General features: G+C 46.4%; 2 protein-coding genes across 3 annotated transcripts in view; both read right to left on the minus strand.

The window, feature by feature from the left end:
- Positions 1 to 15,459, minus strand: part of LOC117546987 (NLR family CARD domain-containing protein 3-like) — a 54,237-nt gene extending 38,778 nt beyond the window's left edge. Inside the window, exons 1-4 of one of the 2 annotated variants that reach the window (XM_034217440.1) lie at positions 15,307 to 15,459; positions 3,333 to 3,430; positions 3,081 to 3,241; positions 2,099 to 2,378 (exon numbers count right to left, since the gene is read on the minus strand). In XM_034217440.1, the coding sequence (XP_034073331.1) occupies positions 2,099 to 2,378; positions 3,081 to 3,241; positions 3,333 to 3,357 (466 nt within the window). In that variant the 5' untranslated portion in view covers positions 3,358 to 3,430; positions 15,307 to 15,459. Of the gene's footprint in view, positions 1 to 2,098; positions 2,379 to 3,080; positions 3,247 to 3,332; positions 3,431 to 15,306 lie in introns of both variants that reach the window. The other variant, XM_034217441.1, reaches the window with a different exon arrangement.
- An 8,986-nt stretch (positions 15,460 to 24,445) lies between these two features.
- agmat (agmatine ureohydrolase (agmatinase)) lies at positions 24,446 to 26,294 on the minus strand (the record flags this gene model as incomplete). Its single annotated transcript, XM_034217442.1, is given in 5 exon segments — positions 24,446 to 24,738; positions 24,812 to 24,896; positions 25,177 to 25,356; positions 25,929 to 26,124; positions 26,246 to 26,294. Coding segments are annotated over 5 exon segments (584 nt in total), but the record flags the coding sequence as incomplete, so codon positions are not given.
- Positions 26,295 to 26,663: the final 369 nt, after the last annotated feature.

The following is a 26,663-nucleotide window of genomic DNA, read 5'->3' on the forward strand; positions in this document are numbered from 1 at the left end:
ACACAGCTCCTCATATCTCTTCAGAAACTAGACAAAAGTTGTACAAAGTACAAACCACAGACTGCCTGTGTCATGGAGAATACAGTCGCTGGTTTATTTATGTCTGTAGGCCGTTGTTGTGAGTGTGGACGGTCGGAGCATATATAACGTCAGCTTAGCCAAGCTACATTTAGAAAACACGCATTATAAAAGGGTTTTTCGCCTGCCGTCTGTCTGCAGACTTGTCAAAGCATTAATTCATGGTTTTTACTAACCGGTATCAGTATGTTGTTACTTCGGCATCATTTTGAAACGTGTATTACAATTAAATCACGGTCAAATATGTTCATCTTGTTGTAGTTGTAGCCCCCTTGCCAGCGATTCTCTCTCTAGTTTAGCATACTCAGACCGACTCGCTTAGAGCGAGCTACCCGCTGCAGTGGAAACGCGCCATAAGTCACCCATCTTAACGTATCACCTCTCCTTTTCATGTCAGCCATCTGTGTAAATATGAATGTTGTATAAAGAGATTTGTGTGTTGTGGACACGACCTGTAGATTTTCGCAATCCGTGTTTTCAACATGCTTACTTTAACATAATTTTTCATGGTCGGGCTAAGGTAGGGCTAAGCCATTTCTTGGTATGGCTATAGCCTACCCCAGCCATACCCTGGCGCCGCCACTGGTCTTATATGTATATCGTGTATCGTTATTAATATGATGTCGAGTTGATTTGAGACCCGTTTATACTTTCACACCGTCTGTTAGTGAAACATACAGTCTGTCTGAGTTGTTTACACCCATCTCCAACGCAGCGTGGAGAGCTGTGGTAAACAGTGATCCGCTCAGATTAAACTGTGATACGACTTCTGTGGCTATCAACCAGCGATCATGTTTAATATTAAAGACTACACACATTGATCCCTTATCAAAACGGTATTCTGCACTTTTTTGGAAAAAAAACGTTGCACTGTTCACTATTGGAGGAGCCTGTGACCTAAGGGGGGGGGGGGACACGTTCGAGTCTTGATTTGGATAGTGTGGTGATGGGTTTCATTCCATTTCAAAGTGCTGTTTAAATAGATAAATAAAGAACTACGACAGATGTGTAATATGTAATGCGGCCGAACCATTTATTACAATGCATTCATGTGATGACTTTCAAAGAGTAAAGCAAGCACTGCTGAATAAAGTATGATTTTATCTTTTACAAAACGTTTTTTTTCATATGGAATGCAGTTGGAGGTCAACCAATCACAGAGCTTGAGGACTAATCACGGGGTTTGTAAAACAGAGCACATGGTGTAGTCCTAAACGATAGCTGGGGATTCTGGGTAGTGTCGTGTCTTCTGCCATCCTTTACTCCGAAAAAATATTTGTTGGGGAAAAATACAAAAGCATTGCACACAATTTAAACCAATCAATGTTGTGTAATCAACAAGGATAATCTGGTGTTTCTTAGTCGATGAGTAGTGCAGATATCACTGTAAAATCAATCGACAGTAAGGGGAATACTTACTTCCGGGTGTACAATTCTCCGTTATCCAATGAGAATGGACGCTCACATTGCCTTTAAGGGCAGCCGACACAAACGAATGCCGTGCTTCCATGAGCGTCAAATCCCGCCGCAGATGGGAATACATTGCAATCAGTTGAAAGCTATGTGCGTCCCTTTATGAAGCTGAAGGAGCCTAGGAGCGTCACAACTGCACGCCACGGACACTGACCAAGTGTCGCTCCTGGACGATTATGAGTGAGAGTGTGTTGGGATACCCGCCTCCCTGTCTGTGTTCTGCACTTGGGTCCTATTTCCCCCAATCCTGACAGTGACGATAGGAGCCGATCTTTGGACAATTCCACCAAAACTCCAGTCTCACTTATCCAGGAAAGGTAATTGGCTTCCTAAAATGCTGATCTATAAAGGTTCTACAACCTGGAACCAACAGGGTGACCTTGCCAGAAACTAGTGACCCTGATCCCTCTGCTTTCAGGGGAACTTCAACCCGGACACCATGTAGAGGTGATGATTCTCTGAGGGGTATATCAGGAGTCTAAAAACATGATACATGGCTGTGCAAAATAAAAAAAGTTATCTTTTGGTAACACACTTAAAGACCTACCTTCAGGGTTTGATGAGGTTTTTGATAATTCCTCTTCTAGATCATTCCTCGGGATCATCTTCAAAACTTCTCTGGTCGCTTTAATGGTGTTTATGCAGTAGTACAGAATCATCAGATCCACTGTGTCCATCCGGTTTGCTTTCTCTAGTCGACTCTTTGAGATTCCTGGGAATCCTAGGACCTCCTCCTCCAGGCACCACTTGAATTTTATAAAGTCCTTTTCCTCCAAAGCTTCTAAATTTCTTAATAGGACTTTTCTAGGCGTCTCCATCTTTTCTCCCTGAAGAGCAAAGATACCAAGAAAGAACATCTTTATCTTACAGAACTATATATTGTTATATTATATTTTCTACTTTTGAAAACCATAACAGGCTCCAAAGAACAGCCGATGTGACTTTGGATGGCTTCAATTCAGATGTCGAGTTAGTAAATACCCTAATCGGTTGTAAACTTGTTTTAATACCTTCGACTTCACGAAAGACATTCAGGAAGTCAATCCTAAACTTGAAGACAGTCAGCACAGTGAATCCTGTCTTTTCCTTTAATGTCTTGGTTTGGTAACCTGACTTTAAAGAGCAGAAACTGTCTCAGTCAGATCATAAAGTGGTCTAGCAGACTGATTGGTGAGTCACAGCTAAACCTGGAGCCCCTGCTCATCAGACAGTTACAGAGGCTGTCTAACTCCATGTTTAATGAAGACTCCCACCCCCTGCAACCTGAATTTCAGCTTCTTCCTTCGGGCCGGAGGTTCATCTTCCTAAAGGTATAGAACCGAGAGGTTTAAAAACAGCTTTGTCTGTGCTAGTGGTTTTCAATGTGTCTGTGTTGTTTGAAGCATGTGTCATGATGGATACCTTTTCTTACTTCTGCAAACCAAGTCTACTCACAGGTACAAAGAAATAACCTGGACCTGAACTGGACAGATGGGATATTGTGACAGTGGGATACAGTTAGGGCTGATGGTAGAGAGAGACTCACAAACCTGGTTCTGGTCTCTTGCAGTAAGCTGGTAACTGGACACAGAGCTGGGTTCAGGTTCAGGTCCAGGACCTGGTACAGATCCAGGTACTGCTCTAGATCTAAGTCTAGGTTTAGGTGTAGGTCTAGGTCCAGGTTCAGGTCCAGCAGAATGAGGTGTTTGCTCTAGACTTGAACACAACACACAGAGCTTTGAGTGAATAATGAGTGCTGAGCTGTGACATGGAGAAGAGTCATGGACAGGTGGAGATCTCACCTCTGAGCTTTGGTCTGGATGTCATGTTCCCCAGAGCTTTTAGAGGGGGGGGGCTTCCTCCTCTCTGTCCTCACACTGATCCATAGCAGAGCCTCCACCTTCACACAAACACAACAACATGCTCATTCATTACCACAAGCTTTTTAAAGCCAGAGCCTTTTCTTATCAAGCTCCACATTTGTGGAATCAGCTTCCAGTTTGTGTTGGGGCGGCAGACACCCTATCCGTTTTTAAGAGTACACTTAAGACCTTCCTTTTTGATAAAGCTTATAGTTGATAAAATAATCTAATAAGAGCGCATTGACGTAGACACGTTGGTATAGATGTAATTTGGTTGTGTGTAGACGGTGGAAGCAGGGAGAGGCATATACGTGCCTTGATCCCTGCCGAGTCGACGCACAACTGTTGATTGGTGTCAGTGCCAAAAAACTTTTTAGGAGCAATGCGCTCATGGTATAGATGTGACGCATGCATCTTAGTTCCTACTCTTTTCCCTCACCCTATCCTAAGGGAGTGCATGTACATAGACATGTTAGTTTAGCTGCTAGGCTTGGACTGTCGGGGGACACCTTACTTCTTCCTTCTGTCTGTCTGTACCTGTGCACTCTCATGTTCCAAATAACCCAGCTTCCCCAACATTTATTTTTGGTGTCTATCTACGCCGGGATCCTGAGTCGAGGCTGATCCTGTTGCTGTGGTCGTGTGTCCTCGATCCTGAGTTCTGGATCTGAGTCCTGGACTTCGAGTCATGGCTGAACCTGTCTCTGCGGTCCTGCCTGACTCTCATCATACAACTTCCCTGATGGCTCCCACAGGATTGTTGACATCCTCGTGGATTCATCTTCTTATTACAGACACATGCATTTCCTAACATTCGGTCTATATGCTGTAAAATGTATTATCTCTTGGATTTACACACGGCATCTATTGCACGTCTGTCCGTCCTGGGAGAGGGATCCCTCCTCTGTTGCTCTCCCTGAGGTTTCTCCCATTTTTCCCTTTAAACTGTGGGTTTTCTCTGGAAGTCTTTCCTTGTACGATGTGAGGGTCTAAGGACAGAGGGTCTAAGGACAGAGGGTCTAAGGACAGAGGGTCTAAGGACAGAGGGCCTAAGGACAGAGGGTGTTGTATTGTCATACTGATATGTTGTACAAACTGTGAAGTCCACTGAGACAAATGTAACATTTATGATATTGGGCTATAAATAAACATTGATTGATGGGGCTGTCAACCTGACAGACTCTCCCTCACCTGCCTGAGCTGTTTGGCTAATTCATATCTTATAATTACACTACTCTTTGCGCAGTTTACTGTTTGAACTGAACTATTTGTACACAGCGTGTTCCATGACAGACACAAACAGCGTTGTCAGGTAGGGTAGCCATGGACGTATAATAAGAACTGGACACAGCGTCAGAGGCGGGGTTTCGTTAATTCCTATGAGAGCTGCTCCGTGACACATGACGACAAAATGACCTGACGCTCTTGAGAGCAAAACGTGACAAATGACCCGTCATGCTGCCTCTCGAGAAGAAGTACCTGTCGGAGGAAATCTCGGACTAGGCTAGTCCGGACCTCCTTCTCATTTTTAGAAAATGTATTGATAACTGTGATGAAAACTTCTGTCTTTCAATGTTCAGTTCAATGAAGGAGACTGGATCGTCGTTAGCCAAAGCACTGAGTTTATTCTAAATACAAACAAGCGGCCGGAGAATTCACAAGGTAAAGCCACAACTTTCATTATGGGACACCAGGCCAACTCTGAAGACAAAGGAGCCAGGAACACATCTATACATGAGAAGAGGAGGGCTTTAGAAAACGCGGGTTTTCCTTTAATGCAAGCCAGATATCACAGAACAAAGGACTGTTTGTCTCATAAAGCATAGACGAGAATAAATACCCTCCCCCACAGGAAGGCGGGGGAGGCCTCTCCAAGCTTACTGCAAGGAAAGATCCCCTATCATCAAAAGTCAAAGACAACAGAGATTGGACCAAAAATATTCCATGACAATAACGTTATTTAAACAAACAAACACTGAAATAATACGAAAAAAAGGCAGAGTTGGAGAGGAGCCAAAGACAATGCAGCCATCTTCACGGTGCAGGTATGTATGTAACACCAGTGTTGTAGTCAAGTCACCAATTCACGAGTCCAAGTCACTCTCGAGTCCTCACTTTTCGAGTCAGGAGTGGTTCACAAGGGGGTTCACAGTAACCGCTCAGAAGCACTGTGAAGCATGCCTAATTTGCATTATGCAACATTCTGGTAGACCAGTAAAGGTTACAGGACCCGGAGCACATCCACCTCCCAGCAGGCCATTTGAGCACCTAATGCTGGATTTCATTGAGCTTAGCCCATCAGAGGGTAAGAAGCACTGTCTGGTGGTGGTTGACATGTGGTCCAAATGGGTTGAAGCTTTCCCAGTAAAAGCACAGACAGCAAATGCTGTGGCAAAGGCACTGAGGGAAATCATTCCTAGATGGGGACTACCAGACAACATTTCTAGCGACAACCTTTGAATTAGAACAACGGTTCACATTTTGCTAATGAGGCCATTACGCAGATAGGAGAATACATGGGCATGGACATCAGAAAGCACTGTGCTTATCATCCACAGAGTGGGGGTGGGGTGGAAAGAGAGAACGGCACAATAAAAAACAAGCTAGCAAAATGCTGTGCAGACACAGGTCTGTCATGGACACAAGCTCTGCCCATTGTGCTGATGTACATGCGGATGCGGAAAAGAACACGGAGTCAACCGTCAGCCCATTTGAAATCCTTTTTGGGGCTCCTCCACAGATTGGACTCAAGGCTCCAGGATGTCCTCTTCCCTCCACAACTTTGTGTGAGGATACTATGTTGTCATATTGTGTTAACCCGTCATCCACTTTAGCGACTGCCACTGGTCCACTTCACCATCTCCAACCCGGCGACTTCGTGCTGGTCAAGGATTTCCGGAGAAAGAGCTGGAAATCCAATCGTTGGCAAGGTCCCTACCAGGTGCTTCTCGTCACCCAGACAGCGGTCAAGGTCGCCGAGAGAGCCACGTGGATCCACGCCAGCCACTGCAAGGTCGTAGTCACAGGAAAGGAGAAACGGTAGAACCAACGGTAGAGGAAGACGACAACAAGTGACGTGTCCTAGTCACCAACGGAAGCAGACGACAACAAGTCACGTGTCCTAGTCACCAACGGAAGGAGACAACAAGTGACGTGTCCTAGTCACCAACGGAAGACGACAACAAGTGACGTGTCCTAGTCACCAACGGAAGCAGACGACAACAAGTGACGTGTCCTAGTCACCAACGGAAGGAGACAACAAGTGACGTGTCCTAGTCACCAACGGAAGATGACAACAAGTGACGTGTCCTAGTCACCAACGGAAGATGACAACAAGTGACGTGTCCAAGTCACCACCAGCACCACACTTGCACTACATACACAAAAACACACTACACAAAAGGTGTCACGAGCGAGTGCCAGCTGAGCGGTTCCATATGCTCTCTGGTTCCTCGTTTGTGTTATCGGTGTGCGGAGTCTGACTGTCCGTGTCACAAAATCGACCGAGGGAATACACACACACACCCCATGGAGCATTCCCACCTCGTGATGAGGGCTCGCCTGGAAAGGCGACAATGCAACCGTGTGCAATGTGGATACTACTGGAGAGCCTGGACAATCATAAAATGGTTCCTCTGCATATTTGCCCTGGCGATCATTTTCGGCCTATTAATCAGTTGTACCTGTTTGATTATCCCAATACTGAAGAAGTACGTTTCCAGCATGGTATCCTCAGCTTTCGTTCAGTATAATGCTATTTGATTACACGACAATCCTTTGCGCCACAGTGAGATAGACCAGCTAGAATCAGAAGAGTCTCGTTTCGACACTACAATATAATCCATGTGTACCCTCCTCTTATGCTGACATTATATTGGAGTCTTTATATTGGAGTCTGTCCTCCACAAAAACAGCCAGTTTTCTATGATATATTTGTGATGTGTTTACTTAAACCAGCGATGGAGTGTATTCATTGATGTGTTATATCAGTCTATCCTGTCATTTGGGTTTTTATTGATCAAGTATGATCAAAAGGGGAGAATGTAGTGGAAATGTTTATTATATCCTTATATGTTTAAACCAAATGCTTCTCATTTCCTGAGATGGGCTGTTTTCTTCTCATATTCTAGTGTAGGGTTTTCTTCCCAAGCGCTTCAAGGCCACAGAGCTGATTTGTGAGACTATGTTGAGACTACTCCTCTTCACACAAAGTCTCCCAAGAGCTTCCCTATTCTGAGCTCAAGGACAGGTGTCTAATAACAATATGAGACCGTGTGAAGACAGATTTCTGAGCTTCCCGCCCTTTCCTGTATATAAGCCTTGCTATTTTATTACTACTGCGCACACTCCTGCAGACTATCCTATACTCTGTGAGACCTGTGTCTATGTATTGTATCTATGTATTTGAAGCTTCAAATAAATAACCAGAAAGACAACTCTGTCTGATTCACCATTTATTTGTTTTGATCACTCTGACTTGTACTCTCCACAGTGTTGGGTCTCAGATTTCCATAACAGGAGGAAACTCTGCTCATCTCTTCCTCTTCAGTCCTGTGTCTGCGTGTATCTGATCTGAGGACGCTGTTAGTCCCTTCAGAGTATCAAAACACATCGAGTGACGTGAGAACAGGTCTAACGGGAAGGAGAACAGGTCTAACAGGAAGGAGAACCAGTCAAGGTGAGAGGTGATGGAGGTGACGAAGTTCTACTAGCTCTCCACTAGATGGTGCTGACTGACAAAACCTTTCAGATCAGCAGGTACAAACACATTGGAGTGATATGGAATCTGAAGAAGTTCAGGCTGTATGATGTTCTTTTTCCACTTCTTCAAACAGGCTTTGGCTTGCAAACACATTTTGATTTAATGGCAAATGTACTCCTATACCCCTGTAACAACTTTGTATCTTCATTTCAAAAGCTTTTCATGTGAAATATCAATACATGTGTTATGTTTAGGAAACCATATTGCATAGGTTAGGTCAGGGGTTCCCAAACTTTGCCATTCCAAGGACCCCCATATAGCATGATCCTCTGGCGGGGACCCCCCTGTTGCAATTATTTTTTTTAATTATGAGTACCTTATGATGGGAAATATGACAAAGCAATCATACAGCTTAATACATTTTCTATATATATATTTGTATCAATAATAATTAATAATCAGTTATTCTTCTAAACATTTATTGTATTTATTTTGTGTTTGTCATTCGTCATTCATTGTGTCTTCTGTTATAAACATTCTTAACACAATATTAAACAGTCATATCAACAGTAAATATATTTTAAAGCATTTTTAAAGTGATATCTGTCTTTATAATATTATATATAATATTGAAAAGTAATATTAACAACAAACATATTTATATTCATATATATAAACAACAATATTTGCTACATCCGTGCTCTCATCCAGTGCAGAGCGAAATATTCACTAGCAGCTCGATTCTGATTGGCTTGAAAGGCGGTCGTGTGATTTAAAAAAATAATTAAAAGATTGGCATCAAAGGACACATAGATTGATAGATATGCAGTTATTAATTACATCTAAAAAAAAAAGATTCCCCTTTCCCTCAAACTTTGCTTGACCCCCCTGGCGGCCCCCTGGGGGGTCGGGGCCCACACTTTGAAAAAAACTGTTCTAGAGCACCCTGAAACCGAGGGAAACTCTGAAAGAATACGCCCATTGGCTACAAATCAATATATGATTGGTTGATCAAACGGTCAATCCAAACGCTCTCCTTCAGTGTAAGGGCCAGGGCCTTCTATCAAGGATATAGAATACCTTGTTGAAGGATATTCTACCCAGAGACCCAGAGAAATATCTCATTGGTTGCATTTTTTTCCTATGTGATCATCGTATTAAGGGGTATAAAGTATATTGATAAACCTTTATTTCAGGTCGTCAATGCACCTGATGTGACACACCATTGAAGACGAGGTCCTCCTGACCCATGTGGATCCAGAAGCTGGACCTTCAGCCAGGCCTGATGACACACTGCAAGAGCCACCTCTAAAGAGAAAATGCAAGCGCACCAGAAAACCAGAGCAGAGGGATGATGCCTACGAGACTCTGCTGAGCCGTGACACGGAGAGGGACGATGCCTACAAGACTCTGCTGAGCCGTGACACGGAGAGGGACGATGCCTACAAGACTCTGCTGAGCCGTGAAATGGAGAGGGACGATGCCTACGAGACTCTGCTGAGCCGTGACACGGAGAGGGATGATGCCTACGAGACTCTGCTGAGCCGTGACACGGAGAGGGACGATGCCTACGAGACTCTGCTGTGCCGTGACACGGAGAGGGACGATGCCTACGAGACTCTGCTGAGCCGTGAAATGGAGAGGGACGATGCCTACGAGACTCTACTGAGCCGTGACACGGAGAGGGACGATGCCTACGAGACTCTGCTGAGCCGTGACACGGAGAGGGACGATGCCTACGAGACTCTGCTGAGCCGTGACACGGAGAGGGACGATGCCTACAAGACTCTGCTGAGCCGTGAAATGGAGAGGGACGATGCCTACGAGACTCTGCTGAGCCGTGACACGGAGAGGGATGATGCCTATGAGACTCTGCTGAGCCGTGACACGGAGAGGGACGATGCCTACGAGACTCTGCTGAGCCGTGACACGGAGAGGGACGATGCCTACGAGACTCTGCTGAGCCGTGAAATGGAGAGGGACGATGCCTACGAGACTCTGCTGAGCCGTAACACGGAGAGGGACGATGCCTACGAGACTCTGCTGAGCCGTGACACGGAGAGGGCAGAGATTCAGATCCGTCTGGCCAAACAACAAATACAGCTGTGCCGGCTTCAGCAAACTGAAACCTCACTGAGAATTCAGCTCCTCAAAGCACGCCTGGATGATCCAGCTGCCTTTGAATGAATGTTTTATTGTTGTTACCCTAGTGGGAGTATTTTTTTAAATTACAATTTCATTATGATTTGATGTCCTTTATGTATTTAAAAATATAATTAGACATTATAGATGTCTCTGCAATGTGTTCTGTTGTCTTCCTTGTATTATTTTTCATGTCCACTAGATGGCGCTCGTAGGATTAAAGCACTGATATTCAGGATCTAGTAATCTTGAAAAGTCGTAATCTGGATCAGGCTGATCCTATCCTGAATTGCTTTGAACTACAGGGACAACATCTGGCCGATTTGTCTGATCCTGGATCACAAAAAAGGGGATTTCAAAATCTGATCGGATCTGATTGAGATTACAAGTTTTGAACTCCTGGGCCCTGGCCATCATCATGGACATCAACATCCCCATCCCCGCCCAACAGCAAAAATACACAATAACCTACAGAAATCTCAAATCCATCTCACCTTCAGCAATCACTGCCTCCATTACCTGCAAGATGTCTGTCTCCCCCCCCCCCCCCCCCCACTTTCTGAAAACCCATCTGAACTTGTGGACTATTATAACAGCACCCTCTCCTTCTGTCTCAATGAACTGGCCCCCACAAAAACAAAACATGTCTCTTTCATACACTCCGCCCCCTGGTATACCCCCGAACTCCGCCAAATGAAATCAAGGAAACGTCAACTTGAACGCCAACACAGAAGAAAACCACACTAACAGTCCATCTTCAAATCTACAAAGACTATCTCCAGCAGTACAGTAACGCACTCAAAGCAGCCCGGTCTAATTACTACTCACAACTCATTCAGTCTGGCTCCAGCAACCCCAAGCGTCTGTTCTGCACCATCAGCAAACTTCTCAAACCCTGTGACAACGCCACCTCGTCCTTCACCACCGAACAGTGCAACTCCTTCCTCTCGTTTTTCCAAACCAAAATCAGCCACATTTACAGCAATCTGACACCCTCATCAGCACCCCCCACCTCCCCTCCTGGCTCCCCCCCTTCACCTCACAGCCCCTGTCCCACTTCTCCCCTGTGACCCCCATGCAACTGTCCGACTTCATGACTGGAATGAACTCCACCTGCACACTTGACCCAATGCCCTCCAAATGTGTTAAAGAGAGCCTCCCTGCCATCTCCCAACTCATCGCCACCATCATGAACTCCTCCCTCAGATCTGGATCAGTTCCCCCCTCTCTCAAACTGGCTGCTGTCACACCCATTCTCAAAAGACCTGGACTCACACCTGACATCATGTCCAACTTCCGGCCCATCTCAAATCTCCCCTTTCTGTCAAAAATACTTGAACGTGTCGTTGCCTCACAACTTAAAGCCCACCTCAGCTCCAATGACCTCTTTGAGCCATTTCAATCCGGTTTCCGATCAAAACACAGAAACAGCTCTTCTCAAAATCACAAACGACCTCCTCCTCTCCTCTGACTCCGGCAACCTGAACATCCTCATCCTCCTCGACCTCACCGCAGCATTCGACACCATCAACCACGCCATCCTGCTGTCCCTCCTCGAATCATCACTCAACATCACCGACACTGCACTCTCCTGGCTGAAATCCTACCTCACAGACAGACATCAGTTTATCAACATCAACAACTGCACCTCCTCCACTGCTCCTCTGTCCCAAGGCGTCCCCCAGGGTTCGGTGCTTGGCCCCCTCCTCTTCATCCTCTACATGCTCCCCCTTGGCAAAATCATTTGCCGCCACAACCTTCAATTTCACTGCTACGCCGATGACATCCAACTTTATATCTCCACAAAAACCATCACCCCCACAACACACTCCACTCTCACCAACTGTCTCTCAGAAATAAAAGCATGGATGCAAACAAACTATCTCCAACTGAACAGTGCCAAATCAGACATCATCATCATCATCGGCCCCCCATCATCATCATCGGCCCCCCATCCCGTATCAAAGACATCCAGAATTTCAACTTCACCATTGACAGCCACACTCTATCTCCCCCCCTCACATCCGCAACCTCGGAGTCATCTTCGACAGTCAGCTCAAATTCAACCACCATATAAATCACATCACCAGGACCGCCTTTTTCCACCTCAAAAGCATTGCCCGTCTCCGCCCATCACTCTCCTCCTCTGCTGCTGAGACCCTGATTCATGCATTCATCACTTCACGACTCGACTACTGCAATAGCATCCTCTACGGCAGACCATCCAACCTCCTCAATAAACTCCAACACATCCAGAACTCTGCTGCCCACCTCCTCTCCCACACCCGCTCCCGAGACCACATCACTCCCGTCCTCCAGAACCTCCACTGGCTCCCCGTCCGTCAAAGAATCGACTTCAAAGTCCTCCTAATTACTCACAAAGCCCTCAACAATCTGGAACTCACTCCCCAACCCATCAGACTGCCCTCACCTCTTCAATCTGGCTTTTAATGTGTGATTGTTTTTGTATTATTTAACTTTAACTATATATTTATTTGTTGTTCCTTTCTTTTCACTATATCTGTAAAGCCTCTTTGAGCGCCTGTAAAAGCGCTAACAAAATAAATCTATTATTATTATAATATCACATCTGCTATGTTTACTCTTTGATGCTGAACCTTTTCTTTTTTTAAACATGTCAGTCACGCTGATCGGAGCTGTTGGACCGGATCAGACACGATCAGACACTCCCTGCATTTCCACGGAAGATCTGATGTCAGATTACAATCAAACTGCTGCCAACAGCTGGCACCAGTTCAAGGAAGTCTTTTTTTAATGATTCTTCTTCTCCGAGGGACATTCTCCACAATACTATAGAATAGATTTATAGAATCAGCATCAAGAAACATTAGTCCTCTCCATTCAAACAGTGAAACAGAACCATTTCATCAAAGTGATACAGATTCCTCTGGGAGGATTCTCACCTGAGGAACTGAGTTTTAGGAAACACAAATACTTTGTCAGGTTAGGTTACTTCTTGTTTGGAATTATCCCCAAATGTATAATCTCAAATAAAAAAGCTTTTCAACCATATTCTCACCTGCTGAATTCCCTTCAGGTCAATTGAGAAAGCTTCATATGAGGAGGAAACTCTTCCTGGTCAGAAAGCCAGTCTGTGAGAGGGGGTGTAGTTCTACCAAGTGTCCACTAGGTGGTGCTAACGAACCATCGAATGAAATGAAGCTCAGCACTAACAGATGATGAGCAGCGTGGATGACCTGCATGTGTGCCTGATCGGACACATTATATTACATTGATTTAGCTTTGATCTAAAGTGACAACAATTTTTACAATAAATCAAACCAACTATAAAGATATAAACTAAGAACAGCAAGACTCCTGCAGGAACATTCACTTCAAACAACCTAAACGTTTTTAGACTCCCCTGACGCTCACCCGATTCGTACTTGTAATTGTTCTATCTATAGCCAATCAGATGTCTCCTGTCTACAATTTAAATGGTTTAATCAAGTTTGCAATGTTTTGAACAGGCATCCACACAGTCACCTACTTTGTAATGTTCGATACCTCCCTGGCTGTAAGCGTCACGATATCCACCTCTCACCCACAACCTCACATACGAGTACTGAATGTGCATCAAAGTGATCTTAGGAAGGCAGATGTAGCAAAAGATGAACGTAAACGACAAACGAGGCGATCGACATGTTTATTTCCTGGTAAATCCACAATGGGTCCTCAATGTACACGCCCCGGATTCCCCTGACGAAAATAATAGAATTCCGCCAGTTGTCATGACTCAAGTTATACTGCAACACCGGCAGGGGCGGACTGGCCATCTGAACTTGCTTTGACAGGCGACAGAGGTCCACCGTTTCCCCGCAGCGAGGCCCCCCCCCCCCCCCCCCCGTTGACAGTTCACTGTCTAGCACCCACGGGAAGGGGCGCTGTACCTTAATAATATAAAGGCTTGTATTTGCGTGCATTTCCTGTTCGGAAAGTGGCGCTGTCCTGAGAGTGGAAGTGTCCTGAGATTAGCGCCTGCAGGCTCCATGGAGCTGTCAACTCCGGACTGCGCTAAATGCGTACATGAAGCACTACGTCATGAACGCAATAAATCTACCCTCGTGGGGACGCGCTCATGTGATTGGCTTAGAATGGAGGAGACATCTGATTGGCTATAGATAGAAAAATTACAAGTACGAATCGGCTGAGCGTCAGGGGAGTCTCAAAAACCCACACACGAATGCACAGCGATCCGTGCACAGAGAGCGGTTGTGTTTGCAGGTGCAGAGGTTTTAAACGGAAAACTAATATGTGAGGATCAAAAATACATATGTAAAACTTTTTTCTGTGTTTGGATTTTATTTACATGAATATGAAACGGAACACATTTGTGTGCTTTGAAAAACACAAGTGTGGATCCTTCTGTGTGCATGTGTGTGTTATGAGACTGCTCTGAGCCCATAGTTCTGTGCTGCCGCCATTTTAAGTCACGGTTGCAGTTCAGACGCTGATAATAGAACAGAAGACGGACCCCTCCATATATCATGCTATCACAAACATCGCATCAGCAAAGTCAATGCTCCATCAAACTGTTTTAAATCCAAAGTCCAGCAAACATGAGACTCCACTGGGCCGTCTCTGAATGCAGGGTCATTACAGACAGGCCCTTTACACTCAGGTATCATATCACGTCTGCTATGTTTCAATGTGAAAACATTACAAAACAAACATGTCAGCCATGTTGATCTGAGTTTTTAGACACTCCCTGCATTTCCACTGAAGAAGTGGACTCAGATTCCAGTCAAACTGCTGCCAAGTACTGTCGCCATAACAAGGAAGTCTTTCTAAAATCATTCTTCTTTCATTCGGAGGTGAGGTCTCTACAATACTTTGGGTTAGATATATAGAATCAGCACCAAGAAGCATTTGTTCTGACCAGTTCAACAGGGATACAGCACGATGTGATCAGAGGGATCCTGATCATCCAACTTTACGGATTAAGTTGAATTAGGTCAAGTAATTGATTGGCTGTATCCATCCCCGAATGCATCATAATGGACCTAATAAACGTACGAACCAAACAAAGCATTTCAATCATATTCTCACCTGTTGAATTCCCTTCAGGTCAGTTCAGACGCCTGCATGTGTGGAGGAAACTCTGCTCATCTCTTCCTCTTCAGTCCTGTGTCTGCGTGTATCTGATCTGAGGACGCCGTCACTCCCTTCAGAGTATCAAAACACATCGAGTGACGTGAGAACAGGTCTAACGGGAAGGAGAACCAGTCAAGGTGTGAGGTGATGGAGGTGACGAAGTTCTACTAGCTCTCCACTAGATGGTGCTGACTGACAAAACCTTTCAGATCAGCAGGTACAAACACATAGGAGTGATATGGAATCTGAAGAAGTTCAGGCTGTATGATGTTCTTTTTCCACTTCTTCAAACAGGCTTTGGCTTGCAAACACATTTTGATTTAATGGCAAATGTACTCCTATACCCCTGTAACAACTTTGTATCTTCATTTCAAAAGCTTTTCATGTGAAATATCAATACATGTGTTTAGGAAACCATATTGCATAGGTTAGGTCAGGGGTTCCCAAACTTTGCCATTCCAAGGACCCCCATATAGCATGATCCTCTGGCGGGGACCCCCCTGTTGCAATTATTTTTTTTAATTATGAGTACCTTATGATGGGAAATATGACAAAGCAATCATACAGCTTAATACATTTTCTATATATATATTTGTATCAATAATAATTAATAATCAGTTATTCTTCTAAACATTTATTGTATTTATCTTGTGTTTGTCATTCGTCATTCATTGTGTCTTCTGTTATAAACATTATTAACACAATATTAAACAGTCATATCAACAGTAAACATATTTTAAAGCATTTTTAAAGTGATTTCTGTCTTTATAATATGATATCATTTTGAACAGTAATATGAACAATTAACATATCTTTGTTGCATATTTGAAAGCTATTTATGCCTTAATAATATTATATATAATATTGAAAAGTAATATTAACAACAAACATATTTATATTCATATATATAAACAACAATATTTGCTCGATTCTGATTGGCTTGAAAGGCGGTCGTGTGATTTAAAAAAATAATCAAAAGATTGGCATCAAAGGACACATAGATTGATAGATATGCAGTTATTAATTACATCTAAAAAAAAAATATTCCCCTTTCCCTCAAACTTTGCTTGACACCCCTGGCGGCCCCCCGGGGGGTCGGGGCCCACACTTTGAAAAACACTGTTCTAGAGCACCCTGAAACCGAGGGATACTCTGAAAGAATACGCCCATTGGCTACAAATCAATATATGATTGGTTGATCAAACGGTCAATCCAAATGCTCTCCTTCAGTGTAAGTGCCAGGGCCTTCTATCAAGGATATAGAATACCTTGTTGAAGGATATTCTACCCAGAGACCCAGAGAAATATCTCATTGGCTGCATTTTTTTCCTATGTGATCATCGTATTAAGGGGTATAAAGTATATTGATAAACCTTCATTTCAGGTCGTCAATGCACCTGATGTGACACACCATTGAAGACGAGGTCCTCCTGACCCATGTGGATCCAGAAGCTGGACCTTCAGCCAGGCATGATGACACACTGCAAGAGCCACCTCTAAAGAGAAAATGCAAGCGCAACCAGAAAACCAGAGCAGAGGGACGATGCCTACGAGACCTCTGCTGAGCCGTGACACGGAGAGGGACATGCCTACAAGACTCTGCTGAACCGTGACACGGAGAGGGACGATGCCTACGAGACTCTGCTGAGCCGTGACACGGAGAGACGATGCCTACGAGATTCTGCTGAGCCGTGACCCGGAGAGGGACGATGCCTACGAGAGTCTGCTGAGCCGTGACACGGAGAGGGACGATGCCTACGAGACTCTGCTGAACCGTGACACGGAGAGAGACGATGCCTACGAGACTCTGCTGAGCCGTGACAACGGAGAGACGATGCCTACGAGACTCTGCTGAGCCGTGACACGGAGAGGGACGATGCCTAACGAGACTCCTGCTGAGCCGTGACCCGGAGAGGGACAATGCCTACGAGACTCTGCTGAGCCGTGACACGGAGAGGACGATGCCTACAGACCTCTGCTGAGGCCGTGACAACGGAGAGCTACGAGACTCTGCTGAGCCGTGACACGGAGAGGGACGATGCCTACGAGACTCTGCTGAGCCGTGACACGGAGAGGGACGATGCCTACGAGACTCTGCTGAGCCGTGACACGGAGAGGGACGATGCCTACGAGACTCTGCTGAGCCGTGACACGGAGAGAGACGATGCCTACGAGACTCTGCTGAGCCGTGACACGGAGAGAGACGATGCCTACGAGACTCTGCTGAGCCGTGACACGGAGAGAGACGATGCCTACGAGACTCTGCTGAGCCGTGACACGGAGAGGGACGATGCCTACGAGACTCTGCTGAGCCGTGACACGGAGAGGGACGATGCCTACGAGACTCTGCTGAGCCGTGACACGGAGAGGGACGATGCCTACGAGACTCTGCTGAGCCGTGACACGGAGAGGGACGATGCCTACGAGACTCTGCTGAAGCCGTGACCCGGAGAGGGACGATGCCTACGAGACTCTGCTGAGCCGTGACACGGAGAGGGACGATGCCTACGAGACTCTGCTGAGCCGTGACACGGAGAGAGACGATGCCTACGAGACTCTGCTGAGCCGTGACACGGAGAGGGACGATGCCTACGAGACTCTGCTGAGCCGTGACACGGAGAGAGACGATGCCTACGAGACTCTGCTGAGCCGTGACACGGAGAGAGACGATGCCTACGAGACTCTGCTGAGCCGTGACACGGAGAGAGACGATGCCTATGAGACTCTGCTGAGCCGTGACACGGAGAGAGACGATGCCTACGAGACTCTGCTGAGCCGTGACACGGAGAGGGACGATGCCTACGAGACTCTGCTGAGCCGTGACACGGAGAGGGACGATGCCTACGAGACTCTGCTGAGCCGTGACACGTATACAATACATTTTGATCATGAACACATTTCTCTTTCTCTCTGTGTTGTGGAGATGCTGAGACTCAAGGTACCAACTACTGAAGCATGCTGCTCTGTTTTTACTGACATGTAACATATTATTTCACCTTGCTCTATGTTTTTTAACGCACATTCAAAAACGGGAACATTTTCGGGAGTTTCAACCGGGTACCGGCCCCCGGGTACGGAAAGGCGACGTTTTGGCCCCCCATCCCACTGTGTTTACAGCTCAGCACTGCCACGATCTTGGTGTTATGTCACGGTGTTAGTGTTGTCTGTCTGGTAATGGGTTTTGTTTTGCTGTCCTGTTCTCCCCGTCTCTTTCTCATATCTATAACTCCTCTCCTCTACTCCTATCCTCGACTCCTATCCTCAATACTTAGTCCCGCCCACAGGAGATGCGAGCGGAGGACTCGAGGAGGGGAACGGAGGAGCCGAGGAGGGGAACCGAGGAGAGAGGAGGGGAACCGAGGAGAGAGGAGTCGAGGAGGGGAACCGAGGAGAGAGGAGGGGAACCGAGGAGAGAGGAGACATCTACTAGGAATAATACATGTCCAAAGTGTCTATTACGTTAGTAGGAAGTCCGACCTAGAGCATTGGAATAGAACAGGTTGTTTCATAAGGCCCAATGAGAACAAACACGAGGCAGAATCTAAACAGGGAAGAGTAGAAAAATGTTGAATCATTAAACATCTGATAGAACAAGAACAAGACACACCTAGTTTTTGTTTTGAAGGAGGGGCAGCTTGGGCGTATTGTTGTTCATAGCTGGTGGAACGGGAAATACATGATTTTTGGCATGAAGTTCATTGTGTGACTAACTCTCCAACTTTGAATTTCAGATGTCCAAGTTGTCGGGGAGAGCCAGATGTATCGATGGAAGCCGGCAGCTCAAGAGTCCAGTAAGTATCCTTCACGTCTCCAGATACGTTGAAGGCTAAAGGAGTAGGATGTTCTAAGTTGGCTTCAGCTCGAAGCGCATGCCGTGTTTAACATCAGTGGTGGAATGTAACCAACTACATTTACATTACTGCACAAAGTACCACAGAAATATACTTGAGTATTTGCATGTTCTACTACTCTGTACTTCTACTCAATATGCTGAGACTCAAGGTACTAACTACTGAAGCATGCTGCTCGGTGTTTACTGACATGTAACATTTTATCTCACCTTGCTCTATGTTTTTTAACGCACATTCAAAAACGGGAACATTTTCGGGAGTTTCAACCGGGTACCGGCCCCCGGGAGAGGGGACGTTTTGGTCCCCCATCCCACTGTGTTTACAGCTCAGCACTGCCACGATCTTGGTGTTATGTCACGGTGTTAGTGTTGTCTGTCTGGTAATGGGTTTTGTTTTGCTGTGCTGTTCTCCCTGTCTCTTTCTCATTTCTATAACTCCTCTCCTCGACTCCTATCCTCGACTCCTATCCTCAATACTTAGTCCCGCACACAGGAGATGCGAGCGGAGGAGCCGAGGAGGGGAACCGAGGAGAGAGGAGTCGAGGAGGGGAACAGAGGAGAGAGGAGGGGAACCGAGGACTGAGGAGGGGAGCCGAGGAGAGAGGAGGGGAGCCGAGGAGAGAGGAGGGGAGCCGAGGAGAGAGGAGCGGAAGCAGCAGGCGGTTAGAGAAATGAGAACTCCTCTCCTCTGAGCGGCCATTTTAAAGAGACGTCCATTAATGATGACAGGAGGCAGCAGCCCTCTGTCTGATGGACAGATGTGTTCATGACCACTTCTATATTTACTTTGATTCATTCACAGTGCGGTGTAATGAGACAATAACAGGCTACAGATGAGGACACACACACACACACACACACACACACACACACACACACACACACACACACACACACACACACATATATGTATATAAATATATACCATTTCAGAATCAAACAGAGCACTCTCATAATAACGTAACACTATCAGAGACTGGATATACCAGACAAAATAGCTCAAAATAAGATCTGTGGGAAACGTAGCTGTTTGATAAATGCACGTTTTGTTCAGCCGGATAATATCCACATGTCTACCCTACTTTTATAATTTTCGAATCATAAATCTATTGATTAGATTAGATTTATGATAGACTTTTGAAACTACAAGAAGATAAGGAGGACTTTTACAAAAAAGTAATAGAGTTGTTTGTCCAGAGGGATAGGCAAATGGACTTCATCTTCAAGTCAAGGTAAGACTGCAATTTGATTGAAAATGGGATCTTACTAAGAGAGAACAATTCAATATTTAAATGATACAATTACATGTTTTGGGTATCCTTTTGTTGAACTGTCTGTTTAAAATTAATTGAAGCATCAGACTAAAAAAGCTTTTGAAAATAATATTATATTTTGATTTAGGTCAAAATATAATATTTGTAAACCTGAAGAGCCAGAGCCTCAGCAGCCATGAACCTCACTGCAGAAGCTTATATATAGACATCTACGTTGTTTGTGCCCCACCACTTTAGTACATATAAAAACGCCACACACACACACACTGTACCACACACACACCTACACACTGTACCACACACACACCTACACACTGTACCACACACACCTACACACTGTACCACACACACACCTACACACTGTACCACACCACTACACACTGTACAACCACACACACCTACACACTGTACCACACACACACCTACACCACTGTACCACACACACCTACACACTGTACCACACACACCTACACACTGTACCACACACACACCCTCACACTGTACCACACACACCTACACACTGTACCACACACACACACAACACACACACACACACACACACACGACCTACACACTGTACCACACACACCTACTACGCTGTACCATACACCAACCTACACCCTGTACCACACATAACACCCAACACCTACACACTATAGACCACACAACACCTACCACACTGTTACCACACACACACCTACACACTGTACCACACACACCTACACACTGTACCCACACACACAACGAGGCACACACACTCACACCTCACAACTGTAACCACTCACACACACACACAGACACAGGAGGAGGGGCACACACACCAGCTGTACCCCCCCCCCCGACCCACACACACACACGCCACACACACACACACACACACACAAACACACACACACACACACACACACAGCTCCTGCAGCCGTTGTGTATTTTATTTTGTGAAGCACTAAATGCTCTTAGAAACATCTGGACTCTTTGTTTGTAGATATCTACTAAATTAAAGCAAAGAGAGTCGGCCTGTTCTACTGAGTGATATCTATGATACACACTGCTCTGCTTTCTGCACGGACCTCCCAGCTGTTCTACTGAGTGATATCTATGATACACACTGCTCTGCTTTCTGCACGGACCTCTCAGCTGTTCTACTGAGTGATATCTATGATACACACTGCTCTGCTTTCTGCACGGACCTCTCAGCTGTTCTACTGAGTGATATCTATGATACACACTGCTCTGCTTTCTGCACGGACCTCACAGCTGTTCTACTGAGTGATATCTATGATACACACTGCTCTGCTTTCTGCACGGACCTCTCAGCTGTTCTACTGAGTGATATATATGATACACACTGCTCTGCTTTCTGCACGGACCTCTCAGCTGTTCTACTGAGTGATATATATGATACACACTGCTCTGCTTTCTGCACGGACCTCTCAGCTGTTCTACTGAGTGATATCTATGATACACACTGCTCTGCTTTCTGCACGGACCTCTCAGCTGTTCTACTGAGTGATATCTATGATACACACTGCTCTGCTTTCTGCACGGACCTCTCAGCTGTTCTACTGAGTGATATCTATGATACACACTGCACGGACCTCTCAGCTGTTCTACTGAGTGATATCTATGATACACACTGCTCTGCTTTCTGCACGGACCTCTCAGCTGTTCTACTGAGTGATATCTATGATACACACTGCTCTGCTTTCTGCACGGACCTCTCAGCTGTTCTACTGAGTGATATATATTATACACACTGCTCTGCTTTCTGCACGGACCTCTCAGCTGTTCTACTGAGTGATATATATTATACACACTGCTCTGCTTTCTGCACGGACCTCTCAGCTGTTCTACTGAGTGATATATATGATACACACTGCTCTGCTTTCTGCACGGACCTCTCAGCTGTTCTACTGAGTGATATCTATGATACACACTGCTCTGCTTTCTGCACGGACCTCTCAGCTGTTCTACTGAGTGATATCTATGATACACACTGCTCTGCTTTCTGCACGGACCTCTCAGCTGTTCTACTGAGTGATATCTATGATACACACTGCTCTGCTTTCTGCACGGACCTCTCAGCTGTTCTACTGAGTGATATCTATGATACACACTGCTCTGCTTTCTGCACGGACCTCTCAGCTGTTCTACTGAGTGATATCTATGATACACACTGCTCTGCTTTCTGCACGGACCTCTCAGCTGTTCTACTGAGTGATATATATTATACACACTGCTCTGCTTTCTGCACGGACCTCCCAGCTGTTCTCTCTGGAAACATCGCGTCACCATGAAAGCAGTTACTACAATAATATCCAGGGGATGCATGCAGAGCTGTGATTGGCTGAGATCAGTCCGGCCGTACGTCACGACTCTTTGAAACATCTGTGTTCCCGGAAATGCATCCACGAAGGAGCCGAGGAGGAGCCATCAGTGTCTCCTCGGTTAGAGCTCCTCCAGAGAGCCTCCTCTCTCCTCTCTCCTCGGTTAGAGCTCCTCCAGAGAGCCTCCTCTCTCCTCTCCTCTCTCCTCGGTTAGAGCTCCACCAGAGAGCCTCCTCTCTCCTCTCTCCTCGGTTAGAGCTCCTCCAGAGAGCCTCCTCTCTCCTCTCTCCTCTCTCCTCGGTTAGAGCTCCTCCAGAGAGCCTCCTCTCTCCTCTCTCCTCTCTCCTCTCTCCTCGGTTAGAGCTCCTCCAGAGAGCCTCCTCTCTCCTCTCTCCTCGGTTAGAGCTCCTCCAGAGAGCCTCCTCTCTCCTCTCTCCTCTCTCCTGGTTAGAGCTCCTCCAGAGAGCCTCCTCTCTCCTCTCTCCTCGGTTAGAGCTCCTTCAGAGAGCCTCCTCTCTCCTCTCTCCTCGGTTAGAGCTCCTCCAGAGAGCCTCCTCTCTCCTCTCTCCTCTCTCCTCGATTAGAGCTCCTCCAGAGAGCCTCCTCTCTCCTCTCTCCTCGGTTAGAGCTCCTCCAGAGAGCCTCCTCTCTCCTCTCTCCTCGGTTAGAGCTCCTCCAGAGAGCCTCCTCTCTCCTCTCTCCTCGATTAGAGCTCCTCCAGAGAGCCTCCTCTCTCCTCTCTCCTCGGTTAGAGCTCCTCCAGAGAGCCTCCTCTCTCCTCTCTCCTCGGTTAGAGCTCCTCCAGAGAGCCTCCTCTCTCCTCTCTCCTCGGTTAGAGCTCCTCCAGAGAGCCTCCTCTCTCCTCCTCTCTCCTCTCTCCTCTCTCCTCGGTTAGAGCTCCTCCAGAGAGCCTCCTCTCTCCTCTCTCCTCTCTCCTTGATCCTCGGTCCTCGAAGTGCATTTAGAGAAATGAGATGTCCTTCAACATGGCGCGCTGAAATTCATTTCCAGGTCACTACCGGAGGACCGAGGAGTCGAGGAGGGGGATTTGATGAAATGAGAAAGGGCCAAAGAGTTACAAACCTTTAGAGAGAAGAAGAAGAAGACTCCAGAGCACGACGAGCACAAACCGCTCTCTTCCCTGCAGGTAATCAGCAGCTGATCAGAACCTGCCTGTGCACCTGGGACTGACGGCTGATTGGTCCCCTCACCCTCAGCTGGCCTATCAGCAGCCAGAGCCAGTCTTAAAGGAGGAGCTCCACTTCCCTCTCAGACCTGCTGCTGACTCCAGAGCCTCTCTGTGAGCACCCTGTGTCCTGCTTGAGTGTGAATGTGTGGGAGGTGGAGGGTTAGGGTAGGTTTGGGGTACCCTCTCCATCACAGGTAAACTGTGTTGGACACACTAGGTTAGTAGATCGAAGCCCCCCCTGTAATTGTTTTGTCTCCTTGTTAGTAGACCAGATGGTGGGGGGGGGGGGGGGGGGGGGGGGCTTTTTGTTTGAGGTGTGTTTCAGAGAGAAGATACATGCTTTAATGAGCTGCAGCACCTCTGTTCACCCTCCGTCTGAAACCAGAGCCCAGTCAATGGACATGATGTAACAGAAGTCAAATGATGAGGGCAGTGACCCACACATGAAACTCACTTTATTAGTATGTATTACTTTATTAAACTGTAACTCCATTGATAGAGTTATATGTAAATATTGCACAATCATTAGATTATTTTACATTTTAATTACATCTTATATTTCATTTATAAAGCACAGAATGATATTATAATTAACCACAAAGAGACTAGAATAATCTTCAGTGCATCTGTCCTCTCATTGGCTGTAAACAATACTTTGTGTGTCTTCATTGAGTCAGAGGTATTTGACGTTGGGGAGGACGCAGAGCATCTCAAACAGGAGGTTAGCTCCGGTCAGCGCCGTGTTTCCTGAGGGGGGGGGGATATATCAATGAGTTCAACATAATGAAATATGTGAATGATGGAATAGAGTGTGTAGTACCGGTGGTGTCGTAGGGGGGAGACACCTCCACCAGGTCACAGCCCACCAGGTTCAGACCCCGACAGCCGCGGATGATCTCCACTCCCTGAAATCAGACCCATTGAACAGCGATGGTGGACCGACAGCAGAAACATCACAATTATAACTTTTTCAGAAAATCTCAAAACTTTGTTACAAATCTGAAAATGTTGACTATTTCCTGCAGATGTGGACTTTTTACAAAAAGTCTCAACATCAAGACTTTTCTGAAAATCTCAGAATCCCCCCCCCCCCCCCCCATGATAACCCAGTAGCAGTGGCATATAGAGAAGTGTCTAATAAGAACCGATGTAATAGAGCACTAAGCAGTAGTTACAGCAGTCTACCTGTATGGAGGTGAGCCCGGCGATCTCGGGGGTCCCGGTGCCCGGAGCGAAGCCGGGGTCCAGAGCATCGATATCAAAACTCAGGTACACCGGACCCCCTCCCATCTGACCCCTGACCTCCTCCATCAGGGGAGCCAGAGACTTGAACCAGCACTCTTCCACCTGCACTACACGGAAACCCTACACACACACACACACACACACACACACACACACACACACACACACACACACACACACACACACACACACACACACACACACACACACACACACACACACACACACACACACACACACACACACACACACACACACACACACACACACACACACACACACACACACACACACACACACACCACACACACACACACACACACACACACACACACACACACACACACACACACACACACACACAGTCAGGCCTAATTCCAAACCGCCCCCTACACACTAACCCTGTCACGATTCTTAGTTTTGTGTCTGGTTGACCCTGTGTGTCCGTCAGGAACAAAGAAACACCATTCAAGTTGTTTTGAGGTTAATTATTTGTGTTCTTAATCCAAGAAATGCTGATTTGAAACCATTGTTACGAAAAGTTACGGAGTTGCAAGTGGTTAGGGTGAAGTTTGGAATTGGGCCTCAGTCAGTTAGTCAGTACCCTGTGTTACAGGAAGTAGCTGGTCCCTGTATCAGGTAGTGTATTTCATCAGAGGTACGCAGAACACGATCTTATTGATCTCCGGTACCTGAGCACGGCTCCAGGCGTAGGAGTCGGCGGAGTAACCGGACCCCCGCAGGCCGATCTGCACCACCCGGCTGCAGTCCAGCAGCCCCTCCTCCACACAGCGTCTGAAGGGGGTCCTGTGTCCGATCCGCTCCCCCAGAACCACATCACTGGTGTCAGCGTGAGCGTCAACGTGGACCAGACCCACCGGGCCGTGCCTGCAGGGAACCACAGAGTATTACAGGGAACCAATGAGTACCGTAGAGCAGTGTTTCTCAAACGTGTTCATACCAAGGACCCCCAGGATCCAACCTGATCATCAGCAGAGCACAGACTTACTTCTCAGCCACCGCCTGCAGGATGGGGTATGCAATGGTGTGGTCTCCACCTGCAGAGACAGCAGCTGTTAGAGAGCCACCGTGGAGCCAATAGGCGCTTTCACACCGGGGTCCTTTCCCCCGAACTAGGCCGATAGGGGGGAGATTTGGTTTCACACCAAAAAGGATCTAGTCCCTAGTCCCTGCGAACCTTTTCACCCCCAGATAGTCCCTGCTAGAGAGGTAGTTTGTTCCTGAGGAGGAAATGGTTCGTGGGTGTGTCGGCCACACTAACAATTTATGATTGGTTGGGCGAATTGCAAACTCCGAAAAGTTTTGTGAAGCCGCAATTGTATTTGCTCGCATTAGCATTATTAGCATTATTAGCATTATTAGCATTAGCACAGCGCACCAACGCAGAGAGACTAACTTATGGCAAC

The sequence above is a fragment of the Gymnodraco acuticeps genome, unplaced genomic scaffold, assembly GCF_902827175.1.
Source record: "Gymnodraco acuticeps unplaced genomic scaffold, fGymAcu1.1, whole genome shotgun sequence".
Classification (NCBI taxonomy): domain Eukaryota; kingdom Metazoa; phylum Chordata; class Actinopteri; order Perciformes; family Bathydraconidae; genus Gymnodraco; species Gymnodraco acuticeps.